The 15503-nt window shown below is 49.8% G+C and overlaps 1 protein-coding gene across 1 annotated transcript in view; it reads left to right on the forward strand.

Moving 5' to 3' along the window:
- LOC106589109 (alpha-L-fucosidase 1) overlaps window positions 1-13537 on the forward strand; it is a 15787-nt gene extending 2250 nt beyond the window's left edge. The window contains exons 3-8 of the mRNA XM_082970254.1: window positions 4959-5096; window positions 5336-5441; window positions 6092-6292; window positions 6763-6953; window positions 7649-7754; window positions 10996-13537. Coding sequence (XP_082826380.1) covers window positions 4959-5096; window positions 5336-5441; window positions 6092-6292; window positions 6763-6953; window positions 7649-7754; window positions 10996-11127 — 874 coding nt within the window. The 3' untranslated portion in view covers window positions 11128-13537. The remainder of the gene's footprint in view (window positions 1-4958; window positions 5097-5335; window positions 5442-6091; window positions 6293-6762; window positions 6954-7648; window positions 7755-10995) is intronic.
- Window positions 13538-15503: the final 1966 nt, after the last annotated feature.

Raw genomic sequence — 15503 nt, forward strand, 5'->3', positions numbered from 1 at the left:
TCAGCTGCTGTCTCTGGACAGTTTCCTATCCCTCCCAGTATCAGCTGCTGTCTCCTGACAGTTCCCTATCCCTCCCAGTATCAGCTGCTGTCTCTCGACAGTTCCCTATCCCTCCCAGTATCAGCTGCTGTCTCCTGACAGTTCCCTATCCCTCCCAGTATCAGCTGCTGTCTCCTGACAGTTTCCTATCCCTCCCAGTATCAGCTGCTGTCTGCTGACAGTTTCCTATCCCTCCCAGTATCAGCTGCTGTCTCTGGACAGTTCTCTATCCCTCCCAATATCAGCTGCTGTCTCCTGACAGTTTCCTATCCCTCCCAGTATCAGCTGCTGTCTCCTGACAGTTCCCTATCCCTCCCAGTATCAGCTGCTGTCTCTGGACAGTTCCCTATCCCTCCCAGTATCAGCTGCTGTCTCCTGACAGTTTCCTATCCCTCCCAGTATCAGCTGCTGTCTCTCGACAGTTCCTTATCCGTCCCCAGTATCAGCTGCTGTCTCCTGACAGTTTCCTATCCCTCCCAGTATCATCTGCTGTCTCTCGACAGTTCCTTATCCGTCCCCAGTATCAGCTGCTGTCTCCTGACAGTTTCCTATCCCTCCCAGTATCAGCTGCTGTCTCTCGACAGTTCCTTATCCGTCCCCAGTATCAGCTGCTGTCTCCTGACAGTTCCCTATCCCTCCCAGTATCAGCTGCTGTCTCTCGACAGTTCCTTATCCGTCCCCAGTATCAGCTGCTGTCTCCTGACAGTTCCCTATCCCTCCCAGTATCAGCTGCTGTCTCTCGACAGTTCCCTATCCCTCCCAGTATCAGCTGCTGTCTCTCGACAGTTCCCTATCCCTCCCAGTATCAGCTGCTGTCTCCTGACAGTTCCCTATCCCTCCCAGTATCAGCTGCTGTCTCCTGACAGTTCCCTATCCCTCCCAGTATCAGCTGCTGTCTCCTGACAGTTTCCTATCCCTCCCAGTATCAGCTGCTGTCTCCTGACAGTTCCCTATCCCTCCCAGTATCAGCTGCTGTCTCCTGACAGTTTCCTATCCCTCCCAGTATCAGCTGCTGTCTACTGACAGTTCCCTATCCCTCCCAGTATCAGCTGCGGTCTCTGGACAGTTTCCTATCCGTCCCAGTATCAGCTGCTGTCTCCTGACAGTTCTCTATCCCTCCCAGTATCAGCTGCTGTCTCTGGACAGTTCCCTATCCCTCCCAGTATCAGCTGCTGTCTCCTGACAGTTTCCTATCCCTCCCAGTATCAGCTGCTGTCTCCTGACAGTTCCCTATCCCTCCCAGTATCAGCTGCTGTCTCCTGACAGTTCCCTATCCGTCCCAGTATCAGCTGCTGTCTCTGGACAGTTCCCTATCCCTCCCAGTATCAGCTGCTGTCTCCTGACAGTTTCCTATCCCTCCCAGTATCAGCTGCTGTCTCCTGACAGTTCCCTATCCCTCCCAGTATCAGCTGCTGTCTCTGGACAGTTCCCTATCCCTCCCAGTATCAGCTGCTGTCTCCTGACAGTTCCCTATCCCTCCCAGTATCAGCTGCTGTCACCTGACAGTTCCCTATCCCTCCCAGTATCAGCTGCTGTCTCTGGACAGTTCCCTATCCCTCCCAGTATCAGCTGCTGTCTCTGGACAGTTCCCTATCCCTCCCAGTATCAGCTGCTGTCTCTCGACAGTTCCCTATCCGTCCCAGTATCAGCTGCTGTCTCTGGACAGTTTCCTATCCGTCCCAGTATCAGCTGCTGTCTCCTGACAGTTCTCTATCCCTCCCAGTATCAGCTGCTGTCTCTGGACAGTTCCCTATCCCTCCCAGTATCAGCTGCTGTCTCCTGACAGTTCCCTATCCCTCCCAGTATCAGCTGCTGTCTCTCGACAGTTCCCTATCCCTCCCAGTATCAGCTGCTGTCTCTCGACAGTTCCCTATCCCTCCCAGAATCAGCTGCTGTCTCTGGACAGTTCCCTATCCCTCCCAGTATCAGCTGCTGTCTCCTGACAGTTCCCTATCCCTCCCAGTATCAGCTGCTGTCTCCTGACAGTTCCCTATCCCTCCCAGTATCAGCTGCTGTCTCTGGACAGTTCCCTATCCGTCCCCAGTATCAGCTGCTGTCTCTGGACAGTTCCCTATCCCTCCCAGTATCAGCTGCTGTCTCTGGACAGTTCCCTATCCCTCCCAGTATCAGCTGCTGTCTCCTGACAGTTCCCTATCCCTCCCAGTATCAGCTGCTGTCTCCTGACAGTTCCCTATCCCTCCCAGTATCAGCTGCTGTCTCTGGACAGTTCCCTATCCCTCCCAGTATCAGCTGCTGTCTCCTGACAGTTCCCTATCCCTCCCAGTATCAGCTGCTGTCTCCTGACAGTTCCCTATCCCTCCCAGTATCAGCTGCTGTCTCTGGACAGTTCCCTATCCCTCCCAGTATCAGCTGCTGTCTCTCGACAGTTCCCTATCCCTCCCAGTATCAGCTGCTGTCTCCTGACAGTTCCCTATCCCTCCCAGTATCAGCTGCTGTCTCTGGACAGTTCCCTATCCCTCCCAGTATCAGCTGCTGTCTCCTGACAGTTCCCTATCCCTCCCAGTATCAGCTGCTGTCTCCTGACAGTTCCCTATCCCTCCCAGTATCAGCTGCTGTCTCTGGACAGTTCCCTATCCCTCCCAGTATCAGCTGCTGTCTCCTGACAGTTCCCTATCCCTCCCAGTATCAGCTGCTGTCTCTGGACAGTTCCCTATCCCTCCCAGTATCAGCTGCTGTCTCCTGACAGTTCCCTATCCCTCCCAGTATCAGCTGCTGTCTCCTGACAGTTCCCTATCCCTCCCAGTATCAGCTGCTGTCTCTGGACAGTTCCCTATCCCTCCCAGTATCAGCTGCTGTCTCTCGACAGTTCCCTATCCCTCCCAGTATCAGCTGCTGTCTCCTGACAGTTCCCTATCCCTCCCAGTATCAGCTGCTGTTTACTGACAGTTCCCTATCCCTCCCAGTATCAGCTGCTGTTTACTGACAGTTCCCTATCCCTCCCAGTATCAGCTGCTGTCTCCTGACAGTTCCCTATCCCTCCCAGTATCAGCTGCTGTCTCTGGACAGTTCCCTATCCCTCCCAGTATCAGCTGCTGTCTCCTGACAGTTCCCTATCCCTCCCAGTATCAGCTGCTGTCTCCTGACAGTTCCCTATCCCTCCCAGTATCAGCTGCTGTCTCTGGACAGTTCCCTATCCCTCCCAGTATCAGCTGCTGTCTCCTGACAGTTCCCTATCCCTCCCAGTATCAGCTGCTGTCTCCTGACAGTTTCCTATCCCTCCCAGTATCAGCTGCTGTCTCCTGACAGTTTCCTATCCCTCCCAGTATCAGCTGCTGTCTCTGGACAGTTCCCTATCCCTCCCAGTATCAGCTGCTGTCTCCTGACAGTTTCCTATCCCTCCCAGTATCAGCTGCTGTCTCTGGACAGTTCCCTATCCCTCCCAGTATCAGCTGCTGTCTCTGGACAGTTTCCTATCCCTCCCAGTATCAGCTGCTGTCTCCTGACAGTTTCCTATCCCTCCCAGTATCAGCTGCTGTCTCCTGACAGTTCCCTATCCCTCCCAGTATCAGCTGCTGTCTCCTGACAGTTCCCTATCCCTCCCAGTATCAGCTGCTGTCTCTGGACAGTTTCCTATCCCTCCCAGTATCAGCTGCTGTCTCCTGACAGTTTCCTATCCCTCCCAGTATCAGCTGCTGTCTCCTGACAGTTCCCTATCCCTCCCAGTATCAGCTGCTGTCTCTGGACAGTTCCCTATCCCTCCCAGTATCAGCTGCTGTCTCCTGACAGTTTCCTATCCCTCCCAGTATCAGCTGCTGTCTCCTGACAGTTCCCTATCCCTCCCAGTATCAGCTGCTGTCTCTGGACAGTTCCCTATCCCTCCCAGTATCAGCTGCTGTCTCCTGACAGTTCCCTATCCGTCCCAGTATCAGCTGCTGTCTCTGGACAGTTCCCTATCCGTCCCAGTATCAGCTGCTGTCTCTGGACAGTTTCCTATCCCTCCCAGTATCAGCTGCTGTCTCCTGACAGTTTCCTATCCCTCCCAGTATCAGCTGCTGTCTCTGGACAGTTCCCTATCCCTCCCAGTATCAGCTGCTGTCTCCTGACAGTTTCCTATCCCTCCCAGTATCAGCTGCTGTCTCCTGACAGTTCCCTATCCCTCCCAGTATCAGCTGCTGTCACCTGACAGTTCCCTATCCGTCCCAGTATCAGCTGCTGTCTCTGGACAGTTCCCTATCCCTCCCAGTATCAGCTGCTGTCACCTGACAGTTCCCTATCCCTCCCAGTATCAGCTGCTGTCTCTGGACAGTTCCCTATCCCTCCCAGTATCAGCTGCTGTCTCTGGACAGTTCCCTATCCCTCCCAGTATCAGCTGCTGTCTCTGGACAGTTCCCTATCCCTCCCAGTATCAGCTGCTGTCTCTGGACAGTTCCCTATCCGTCCCAGTATCAGCTGCTGTCTCTGGACAGTTCCCTATCCGTCCCAGTATCAGCTGCTGTCTCTCGACAGTTCCCTATCCCTCCCAGTATCAGCTGCTGTCTCTGGACAGTTCCCTATCCCTCCCAGTATCAGCTGCTGTCTCTGGACAGTTCCCTATCCCTCCCAGTATCAGCTGCTGTCTCTGGACAGTTCCCTATCCCTCCCAGTATCAGCTGCTGTCTCTGGACAGTTTCCTATCCCTCCCAGTATCAGCTGCTGTCTCTGGACAGTTCCCTATCCGTCCCAGTATCAGCTGCTGTCTCTCGACAGTTCCCTATCCCTCCCAGTATCAGCTGCTGTCTCTGGACAGTTCCCTATCCGTCCCAGTATCAGCTGCTGTCTCTCGACAGTTCCCTATCCCTCCCAGTATCAGCTGCTGTCTCTGGACAGTTCCCTATCCGTCCCAGTATCAGCTGCTGTCTCTCGACAGTTCCCTATCCGTCCCCAGTATCAGCTGCTGTTTTTGTGTTGTCTGTTCACAGGTCGCTGCACTATGGACTCTATAACTCCCTGTATGAATGGTTCAACCCCCTCTACCTGGCGGACAGAAAGAACAACTTCACAACACAGGACTTTGTCTTGAAAAAACTGCTGCCTGAGCTTTATGACATGGTCCTAAGGTAATTTAGGCAAGACAGTAGGTCTACTGTGGATACTAAAAAACACGTTTTTTTATTCTTATTATGGCTGAGATTGAGGTACAGTATACTATATTGTAAGTCTATCTCCGTCATATATATTTAAAACAGGGCTAAAGGTCTTGTTGCGGTGCTTAGACTACCACATGTGACACAAACATAGCTTTTGTTCAGACACCCCCTACACCCATTTCCCCTCACCGGTCTCTCCTGTGGTCCAGCTACAAGCCAGAACTGATCTGGTCCGATGGGGATTGGGAAGCTCCTGATACCTACTGGAACTCAACAGAATTCCTGGCCTGGCTCTACAACGACAGTCCCGTTAAAGTGAGGACTTCCTACCCATCGTCACCTAGGTTGTGCGTCCAAATATGCAACCCTATTCCCTACATAGTGCACTACCATAGGGCTCTGGTCTAAAATAGTGCACTAGGATGGGAATAGGGTTCCGTTTGGAACGTAGAAACCTATTGACTTCTAGGGCAGTGTGTTTTTTTACCAAGTCTGGTCCTGGGGACCTACAGTAGTGGTGGCAGGTTTTCATTCCAACCCAGCTCATATTTCATTCAGTTAATCAAGGCTTTGGTGATTAGTTGAATCAGGTATTTTAGTGTTAAGACTGCAGACAAACTCATGTACACCCTGTAATTTGTAAGGGGTTACTGATATCCTGAACAAGGGTTTGGGGACTAGGAAACAGCATATATTTTCAGTGTGCAGTCCAGTCTATGGATGAATTTGAATTAGCAGCCACCATGAAATTTGTGTGTTATTTTACATTTACATTTTAGTCATTTAGCAGACGCGACTTACAGTAGTGAATGCATACATTTCATTTCATTTTTTTTTTTTTTGTCTGTGCTGTTATAGTGACCGAATCTGAAAAAATATACCAGTTAACATGCATTTGATCACTTCCTGTCTGTTCACTCATTTGTCTCTGATTGGCTGTCATTTGTATCCCCCCCCCCCTCCAGGACGTGATTGTGACCAATGACAGGTGGGGGGCGGGGTGTTACTGTAAACACGGTGGCTACTATAACTGTGCAGACAAATACACCCCTGTGGAGCTGCCCAAACACAAGTGGGAGAAGTGTCAGTCTGTAGACACACAGTCCTGGGGTTACCGCAGGACCATGAGGCTCTCTGAACTGATGGACCTGCCCAGTATCGTACAGGTGAGAGAGAACACATACCTTACTGATTCACCCTCCTACACTAGTCAGGTAACCTGCCCAGTATCGTACAGGTGAGAGAGAACACATACCTTACTGATTCACCCTCCTACACTAGTCAGGTAACCTGCCCAGTATCGTACAGGTGAGAGAGAACACATACCTTACTGATTCACCCTCCTACACTAGTCAGGTAACCTGCCCAGTGAGGAAAGGACACTCATCTGTACAGCTCTCTTAAAACTCCTTCTTTAACCCGTCTCGTTCCCTTCATCTACACTGATTTGAAGTGGATTTAACATGTGACGTCAATAAGGGATCATAGATTTCACCTGGTCAGTCTACTGTCATGGAAGGAGTAGGTGTTCATAATGTTTTGTCCATTCTATATGGTTGCAGTGATTTTAGATCAGTGGAACGTACATCTGTCTGGGCCGACTGCATGTTCTGATCGTCCCCGTTCTCCTCTCCAGGACCTGGTCCAAACCGTGGCCATGGGGGGTAACTATCTGCTGAATGTGGGTCCTACCCCTGACGGGATGATCCCACCAGTGTTTGAGGAGAGGTTGAGGGGCATTGGGGCCTGGCTGGAGGTCAACGGAGAGGCCATCTACTCCTCCAAACCCTGGAGGATCCAGACCGAGAATGCCACCGTGCCTGTCTGGTAGGAGAGGGAGAGGGGGAGAGGTGATGGGGAGGGAGAGAAAGGAGGAGAGAGGGAGAGAGAGAAGGAAGGGATGGAGAGAGAGAAAGGAGGGATGGAGAGAGAGGGAGAGCAGGAGGGAGAGAGGGAGGGAGAGAGAGGTGATGGGGCTTCTAGTGGTATTTGTGAAGGGATGGAGGGGATGCAGGATTCTGTTTCAGCCTGGCATTAACACATCTGATACACTGACTCCTAAGGTATCTCCTAAGCAGGGCTTTAAAAGTAATGTGTTGAATAGCTCTCTCTCTCTCTCTCTCTCTGTCTCTCCTCTCTCTGTCTCCTCTGTCTCCTCTCTCTCCTGTCTCTCTCTCTCTCTCTCTCTGTCTCTCTCTCTCTCTGTCTCTCTCTCTATCTCTCTCTGTCTCTCTGTCTCTCCTCTCTCTGTCTCTCTCTCTCTCTCTCTCTCTGTCTCTCTCTGTCTCTCTCTCTCTCTCTCTCTCTCTCTGTCTCCTCTGTCTCGTCTCTCTCTCTCTCTCTCTCTGTCTCTCTCTGTCTCTCTCTCTCTCTGTCTCTCTCTCTCTCTGTCTCTCTCTGTCTCTCTCTGTCTCTCTCTGTCTCTCTCTCTCTCCCCTGTCTCTCTCTCTCTCTCTCTCCTGTCTCTCTCCTGTCTCTCTCTCCCCTCTCTCTCTCGTTCCCCCCTTTCTCTCTTGTCGTAGGTACACCTCCAATTCCAAATACTCCAGTGTGTATGCTGTCTTCATGACGAAACCCTCTGTGTACACATTCCACCTGTCTGAACCTATTACAGCAGAGAGCACCACGGTGAGTGGAGTTGGAGTTGAACCTATTACAGCAGAGAGCACCACGGTGAGTGGAGTTGAACCTATTACAGCAGAGAGCACCACGGTGAGTGGAGTTGAACCTATTACAGCAGAGAGCACCACGGTGAGTGGAGTTGAGCCTATTACAGCAGAGAGCACCTCGGTGAGTGGAGTTGAGCCTATTACAGCAGAGAGCACCACGGTGAGTGGAGTTGAGCCTATTACAGCAGATAGCACCACGGTGAGTGGAGTTGAACCTATTACAGCAGAGAGCACCACGGTGAGTGGAGTTGAACCTATTACAGCAGAGAGCACCACGGTGAGTGGAGTTGAACCTATTACAGCAGAGAGCACCACGGTGAGTGGAGTTGAACCTATTACAGCAGAGAGCACCACGGTGAGTGGAGTTGAGCCTATTACAGCAGAGAGCACCACGGTGAGTGGAGTTGAGCCTATTACAGCAGAGAGCACCACGGTGAGTGGAGTTGAGCCTATTACAGCAGATAGCACCACGGTGAGTGGAGTTGAGCCTATTACAGCAGAGAGTCCCACGGTGAGTGGAGTTGGAGTTGAACCTATTACAGCAGAGAGCACCACGGTGAGTGGAGTTGAGCCTATTACAGCAGAGAGTCCCACGGTGTATGTGATGTAAGCTGTAGTAATTCCAGTAATATATGTAGTGTAGATCCACAAAGCATTTGAGTAGGAGTGTTGATCCAGGATCTGTCCATATAATCTTATACGTTATGATGTAAAAGGCTACACTGATCCTAGATCTGCACTCCCACTGAGATCTTTTCATACACATGGCCACAGACCTGATGAAGAATAATTTCAAGTGAAGTCTTCGCCTAGCCACTGACTTGTGGATCTCTCTGCTCTCTTCTCCCCCTTTCTCCCCTGCTCTCCTTCTCTCCCCCTGCTCTCCTTCTCTCCCCCTGCTCTCCTTCTCTCCCCCTGCTCTCCTTCTCTCCCCTGCTCTCCTTCTCTCCCCCTGCTCTCCTTCTCTCCCCCTGCTCTCCTTCTCTCCCCTGCTCTCCTTCTCTCCCCTGCTCTCCTTCTCTGCTCTCCTTCTCTCCCCCTGCTCTCCTTCTCTCCCCTGCACTCCTTCTCTCCCCTGCTCTCCTTCTCTCCCCTGCTCTCCTTCTCTGCTCTCCTTCTCTCCCCCTGCTCTCCTTCTCTCCCCTGCTCTCCTTCTCTCCCCTGCTCTCCTTCTCTCCCCCTGCTCTCCTTCTCTCCCCTGCACTCCTTCTCTCCCCTGCACTCCTTCTCTCCCCCTGCACTCCTTCTCTCCCCCTGCACTCCTTCTCTCCCCTGCTCTCCTTCTCTCCCCCTGCTCTCCTTCTCTCCCCCTGCTCTCCTTCTCTCCCCCTGCTCTCCTTCTCTCCCCCTGCTCTCCTTCTCTCCCCTGCTCTCCTTCTCTCCCCTGCTCTCCTTCTCTCCCCTGCTCTCCTTCTCTCCCCTGCTCTCCTTCTCTCCCCTGCTCTCCTTCTCTCCCCCTGCTCTCCTTCTCTCCCCCTGCTCTCCTTCTCTCCCCCTGCTCTCCTTCTCTCCCCTGCTCTCCTTCTCTCCCCTGCTCTCCTTCTCTGCTCTCCTTCTCTCCCCTGCTCTCCTTCTCTCCCCTGCACTCCTTCTCTCCCCTGCACTCCTTCTCTCCCCCTGCACTCCTTCTCTCCCCCTGCACTCCTTCTCTCCCCTGCTCTCCTTCTCTCCCCCTGCTCTCCTTCTCTCCCCCTGCTCTCCTTCTCTCCCCTGCTCTCCTTCTCTCCCCCTGCTCTCCTTCTCTCCCCCTGCTCTCCTTCTCTCCCCCTGCTCTCCTTCTCTCCCCCTGCTCTCCTTCTCTCCCCTGCTCTCCTTCTCTCCCCTGCTCTCCTTCTCTCCCCTGCTCTCCTTCTCTCCCCTGCTCTCCTTCTCTCCCCTGCTCTCCTTCTCTCCCCTGCTCTCCTTCTCTCCCCTGCTCTCCTTCTCTCCCCTGCACTCCTTCTCTCCCCTGCACTCCTTCTCTCCCCCTGCACTCCTTCTCTCCCCCTGCACTCCTTCTCTCCCCCTGCACTCCTTCTCTCCCCTGCTCTCCTTCTCTCCCCCTGCTCTCCTTCTCTCCCCCTGCTCTCCTTCTCTCCCCCTGCTCTCCTTCTCTCCCCCTGCTCTCCTTCTCTCCCCCTGCTCTCCTTCTCTCCCCTGCTCTCCTTCTCTCCCCCTGCACTCCTTCTCTCCCCCTGCACTCCTTCTCTCCCCCTGCTCTCCTTCTCTCTCCTTCTCTCCCCTGCTCTCCTTCTCTCCCCTGCTCTCCTTCTCTCCCCTGCTCTCCTTCTCTCCCCTGCTCTCCTTCTCTCCCCCTGCACTCCTTCTCTCCCCCTGCTCTCCTTCTCTCTCCTTCTCTCCCCTGCTCTCCTTCTCTCCCCTTCTCTCCTTCTCTCCCCTGCTCTCCTTCTCTCCTTCTCTGCTCTCCTGCTCTCCTTCTCTCCCCTGCTCTCCTTCTCTCCCCTGCTCTCCTTCTCTCCCCTGCTCTCCTTCTCTCCTTCTCTCCTTCTCTGCTCTCCTTCTCTGCTCTCCTTCTCTCCTTCTCTCCCCTGCGCTCCTTCTCTGCTCTCCTTCTCTCCCCTGCTCTCCTTCTCTCCCCCTGCTCTCCTTCTCTCCCCTGCTCTCCTTCCCTGCTCTCCTTCTCTCCCCTGCTCTCCTTCCCTGCTCTCCTTCTCTCCCCTGCTCTCCTTCCCTGCTCTCCTTCTCTCCCCTGCTCTCCTTCCCTGCTCTCCTTCTCTCCCCTGCTCTCCTTCCCTGCTCTCCTTCTCTCCCCCTGCTCTCCTTCTCTCCCCTGCTCTCCTTCCCTGCTCTCCTTCTCTCCTTCCCTGCTCTCCTTCTCTGCTCTCCTTCTCTCCCCTGCTCTCCTTCTCTGCTCTCCTTCTCTGCTCTCCTTCTCTCCCCTCCTTCTCTGCTCTCCTTCTCTCCCCTGCTCTCCTTCTCTCCCCTGCTCTCCTTCTCTCCCCTGCTCTCCTTCTCTCCCCTGCTCTCCTTCTCTCCCCCTGCTCTCCTTCTCTCCCCTGCTCTCCTTCCCTGCTCTCCTTCTCTCCTTCCCTGCTCTCCTTCCCTGCTCTCCTTCTCTGCTCTCCTTCTCTGCTCTCCTTCTCTCCCCTCCTTCTCTGCTCTCCTTCTCTCCCCTGCTCTCCTTCTCTCCCCTGCTCTCCTTCTCTCCCCTGCTCTCCTTCTCTCCCCTGCTCTCCTTCTCTGCTCTCCCCTTGTCCCAGGTGACATTATTGGGGAACCCAGAGCCTCTGAGATGGGCTCCTCTCCACCCCCGGGGTCTGATCATCCTCCTCCCTGAGTTACCCCAAACCCCGGCCCAGGCCTGGATCCTCAAACTGGATGGGGTCAAGTGATCTGGGGCGGTAACCATCCTCCTGAATAGGCCTTTAGCTACTGGTGAGCAGTAAAGGTACTCCACAAGACTGGTTGGAATGAAAATTAATACATTTGCATTTTTTTAAATGTTGGAAGATTTTTTTGAATGACCCAGAATGACCTAGAATTACCCAGAATGACCTAAAATGACCCAGATGTGTGATGTGATATTAGTTTGACTAAATTTGCTTGGGATTTAGAAGTGTAATTGGCGCCATGTTGGCACCAGATTTCAATGATAGAATATAATTTTATGATACGTTTGGGGCGGCAGGTAGCCTAGTGGTTAGAGCATTGGTCGAATCCCCGAGCTGACAAGGTAAAAATCTATCGTTCTGCCCCCTGAACAAGGCAGTTAACCCACTGTTCCCCAGTAGGCCGTCATTGTTAAATAAGAATTTGTTCTTAACTGACTTGCCTCGTTTAAATAAAGGTTACATAACAAAATAAAACATTCTACGGGGAAAAACCATTGTAAAGAATTCAGAACCTATGGGACAAGCTTTATAGATCAAACGAGTTGTCAAAGAGAAGGGAGAAAATCTGCCTATTTTTCCTGTGATTTGTATTTTGTTTCTACACGCTTTTGTGTTTGTGTTAGACTCTGCTGTTTATTGTCCTCCAGGTGATTTGAATGTTTTTATTCATTTGGACTGAATCATTCGGGAAAGTTTTCACCCCCTTTTCCCTTTTTCCACATTTTGTTATTCTAAAATTGATTAAATACATTTTTTTTTGTCATCAATCTACACACAATACTCAATAATGACGAAGCGAAAAGAGGTTATTAGACATTTTCGCAAATGTATTAAAATAAAAAAACAGATACCTTATTTACATAAGTATTCAGACCCTTTACTATGAGACGTGAACTTGAGCTCAGGTGCCTCCTGTTTTCATTAATCATCCTTGAGATGTTTCTACAACTTGATTGGACTCTACCTGTGGTAAATTCAATTCATTGGACATGATTTGGAAAGGCACACACCTGTCTATATAAGGTCCAACAGTTGACAGTCCATGTCAGAGCAAAAACCAAGCCATGAAGTTAAATGAATTGTCCGTAGAGCTCCGAGACAGGATTGTGTCGAGGTACAGATCTGGGGAAGGGTACCAAAACATTTCTGCGGCATTGAAGGTCCCCAAGAACACAGTCGACTCCATCATTCTTAAATGGAAGAAGTTTGGAACCACCAAGACTCTTCCTTGAGCTGGCCGTCCGGCCAAACTGAGCAATCGGGGGAGAAGAGCCTTGGAGAAGAGCCAGACTGGGGCGAAGGTTCACCTTCCAACAGGACAACGACCCTAAGCACACAGCCACGACAACGCAGGAGTGGCTTCAGGACAAGTCTCAATGACCTTGAGTAGCCCAGCCAGAGCCCGGACTTGAACCCGATCTAACATCTCTGGAGAGACCTGAAAATAGCTGTGCAGCGACGCTCCCTATCCAACCTGACAGAGCTTGAGAGGATCTGCAGAGAAGAATGGGAGAAACTCCCCAAATACAGGTGTGCCAAGCTTGTAGCGTCATTCTAAAGTACTGAGTAAAGGGTCTGAATACTTATGTAAATGTGATATCAGTTTTAAACATTTTATGCGTTTGTAAAAATGTCTAAAACCTATTTTTTTGCTTTGTCATTATTGGTTATTGTGTGTAGATTGGGGGGGGGGGGAAACAATTTAATAATTTTTAGAATAAGGCTGTAACGTAACACAATGTGAAAAAAGTCAAGGGGTCTGAATACTTTCTGAATGAACTGTATGTTCCTCTCCTGAGGCTTGAAGATTTATTTGTGTCTGTCGAGCTTCAGTTTAAAGATGTCATATGATGACGAGGATGGAGGTGGGAACAAAAGCCACTTTTTGTATTTTTTTGTATGTTTTTTTATTTAATTTTTATGACTGAATAAAGAAAATAGTTGATTAACTGAAGTGTTTTCTTAACAGGAGACAAAAAGGAAGATGATTTAATCTAGCTATAATGATGATGAGAATGTTTATCTGAAGAATAAACATCTTACGTTTTAAACAAATCAAAACTCACAAGAAAAGCTTGCATCCATTTTTATAATTGAACAAACATGTTTAGTCTGAGGAGTCGGCATCATTTGGCGTGAAGCCAACAGAGAGATTAGTAAACTCCCCAGGGGATAGTTTGTTCTGATGGGGACACCTGCTAGATACTGGATGTGTTTACAGTGCCTTGAAAAAGTATTCATCCCCCTTGGCGTTTTTCCTATTTTGTTCCATTACAACCTGTAATTTAAATGTATTTTTATTTGGATTTCATGTAATGGACATACACAAAATAGTCCAAATTGGTGAAGTGAAATGAAAAAAATTACTTGTTTAAAAAAAGATTAAAAAAATAAATAAATGTAAAAGTGGTGTGTGCATATGTATTCAACCCTTTGCTATGATGCCCATAAATAAGATCTGGTGCAACCAATTACCTTCAGAAGTCACATAATTAGATAGATTGCACACAGGTGGACTTTATTTAAGTGTCACATGATCTGTCACATGATCTCAGTATATATACACCTGTTCTGAAAGGCCCCAGAGTCTGCAACACCACTAAGCAAGGGGCACCACCAAGCAAGCAGCACCATGCACACCAAGGAGCTCTCCAAACAGGTCAGGGACAAAGTTGTGGAGAAGTACAGATCAGGGTTGGGTTATAAAAAAAACCCATTTGAAACGTTGAACTTCCCACAGAGCACCATTAAATCCATTATTAAAACATGGAAATAATATGGCACCACAACAAACCTGCCAAGAGAGGGCCGCCCACCAAAACTCACGGACCAGGCAAGGAGGGCATTAACCAGAGAGGCAACAAAGAGACCAAAGATAACCCTGAAGGAGCTGAAAAATCTCCACAGCAGAGATTGGAGTATCTGTCCATAGAACCACTTTAAGCCGCACACTCCAAAGAGCTGGCCTTTACGGAAGAGTGGCCAGAAAAAAGCCATTGCTTAAAGAAAAAAATAAGCAAACAAGTTTGGTGTTCGCCAAAACATATGGAAGAAGGTACTCTGGTCAGATGAGAATAAAATGTAGCTTTTTGGCCATCAAGGAAAATGCTATGTCTGGCGCAAACCCAACACCTCACATCACCCTGAGAACACCATCCCCACAGTGAAGCATGGGGGTGGTAGCATCATACTGTGGGGATGTTTTTTCATCAGGCAGGGACTGGGAAACTTCAGAATTGAAGGAATGATGGATGGCGCTAAATACAGGGAAATGCTTGAGGGAAACCTGTTTCAGTCTTCCAGTGATTTGAGACTGGGACGGAGGTTCACATCCAGCAGGACAATGACCCTAAGCATAGTGCTAATGCAACACTCGAGTGGTTTAAGGGGAAACATTTAAAAGACTTGGAATGGCCTAGTCAAAGCCCAGACCTCAATCCAATTGAGAATCTCTGGTATGACTTTATTTATACATTTTATTTCACCTTTATTTAACCAGGTAGGCTAGTTGAGAACAAGTCCTTTATTTAACCAGGTAGGCTAGTTGAGAACAAGTTCTCATTTACAACTGCGACCTGGCCAAGATAAAGCAAAGCATTTCGACACATACAACAACACAGAGTTACACATGGAATAAACAAAACATACACTCAATAATACAGTAGAACAAAAGAAAACAAAAAGTATATATACAGTGAGTGTAAATGAGGTAAGTTAATAAGGCAATAAATAGGCCATGGTGGTGATGTAATTACAATATAGCAAGTAAACACTGGAATGGTAGATGTGAAGAAGATTAATGTGCAAGTAGAGATACTGGGGTGCAAAGGAGCAAGATAAATAAATACAGTATGGGGATGAGGTAGACAGATGGGCTGTTTACAGATGGGCTATGTACAGGTACAGTGATCTGTGAGCTGCTCTGACAGCTGGTGCTTAAAGCTAGTGAGGGAGATATGAGTCTCCAGCTTCAGAGATTGCTGTACACCAGCAGGAATCCATCCAACTTGAAGGAGCTGGAGCAGTTTTGCTTTGAAGAATGGGCAAACATTGCTGCAAAAGGTGACTCTACAAAGTATTGACTTTAGGGATGTGAATAGTTACGCTGAAGTTGTTTCACAATAAAAAATATTTTGCATCTTCAAAGTGGTAGGCATGTTGTGCAAATCAAATGATACAAACCCCCAAAAATCTATTTTAATTCCAGGTTGTAAGGCAACAAAATAGGAAAAATGCCAAGGGGGTGAATACTTTCGCAAGCCACTGTATATCTGCTAGCTGTGTGTTCCTCTCTCTCTCTCTCTCCTGCTAGCTGTGTGTTCCTCTCTCTCTCTCTCTCCTGCTAGCTGTGTGTTCCTCTCTCTCTCTCTCTCCTG

Source organism: Salmo salar, chromosome 27 (genome assembly GCF_965601325.2).
Source record: "Salmo salar chromosome 27, fSalSal1, whole genome shotgun sequence".
In the NCBI taxonomy this organism is placed as follows: domain Eukaryota; kingdom Metazoa; phylum Chordata; class Actinopteri; order Salmoniformes; family Salmonidae; genus Salmo; species Salmo salar.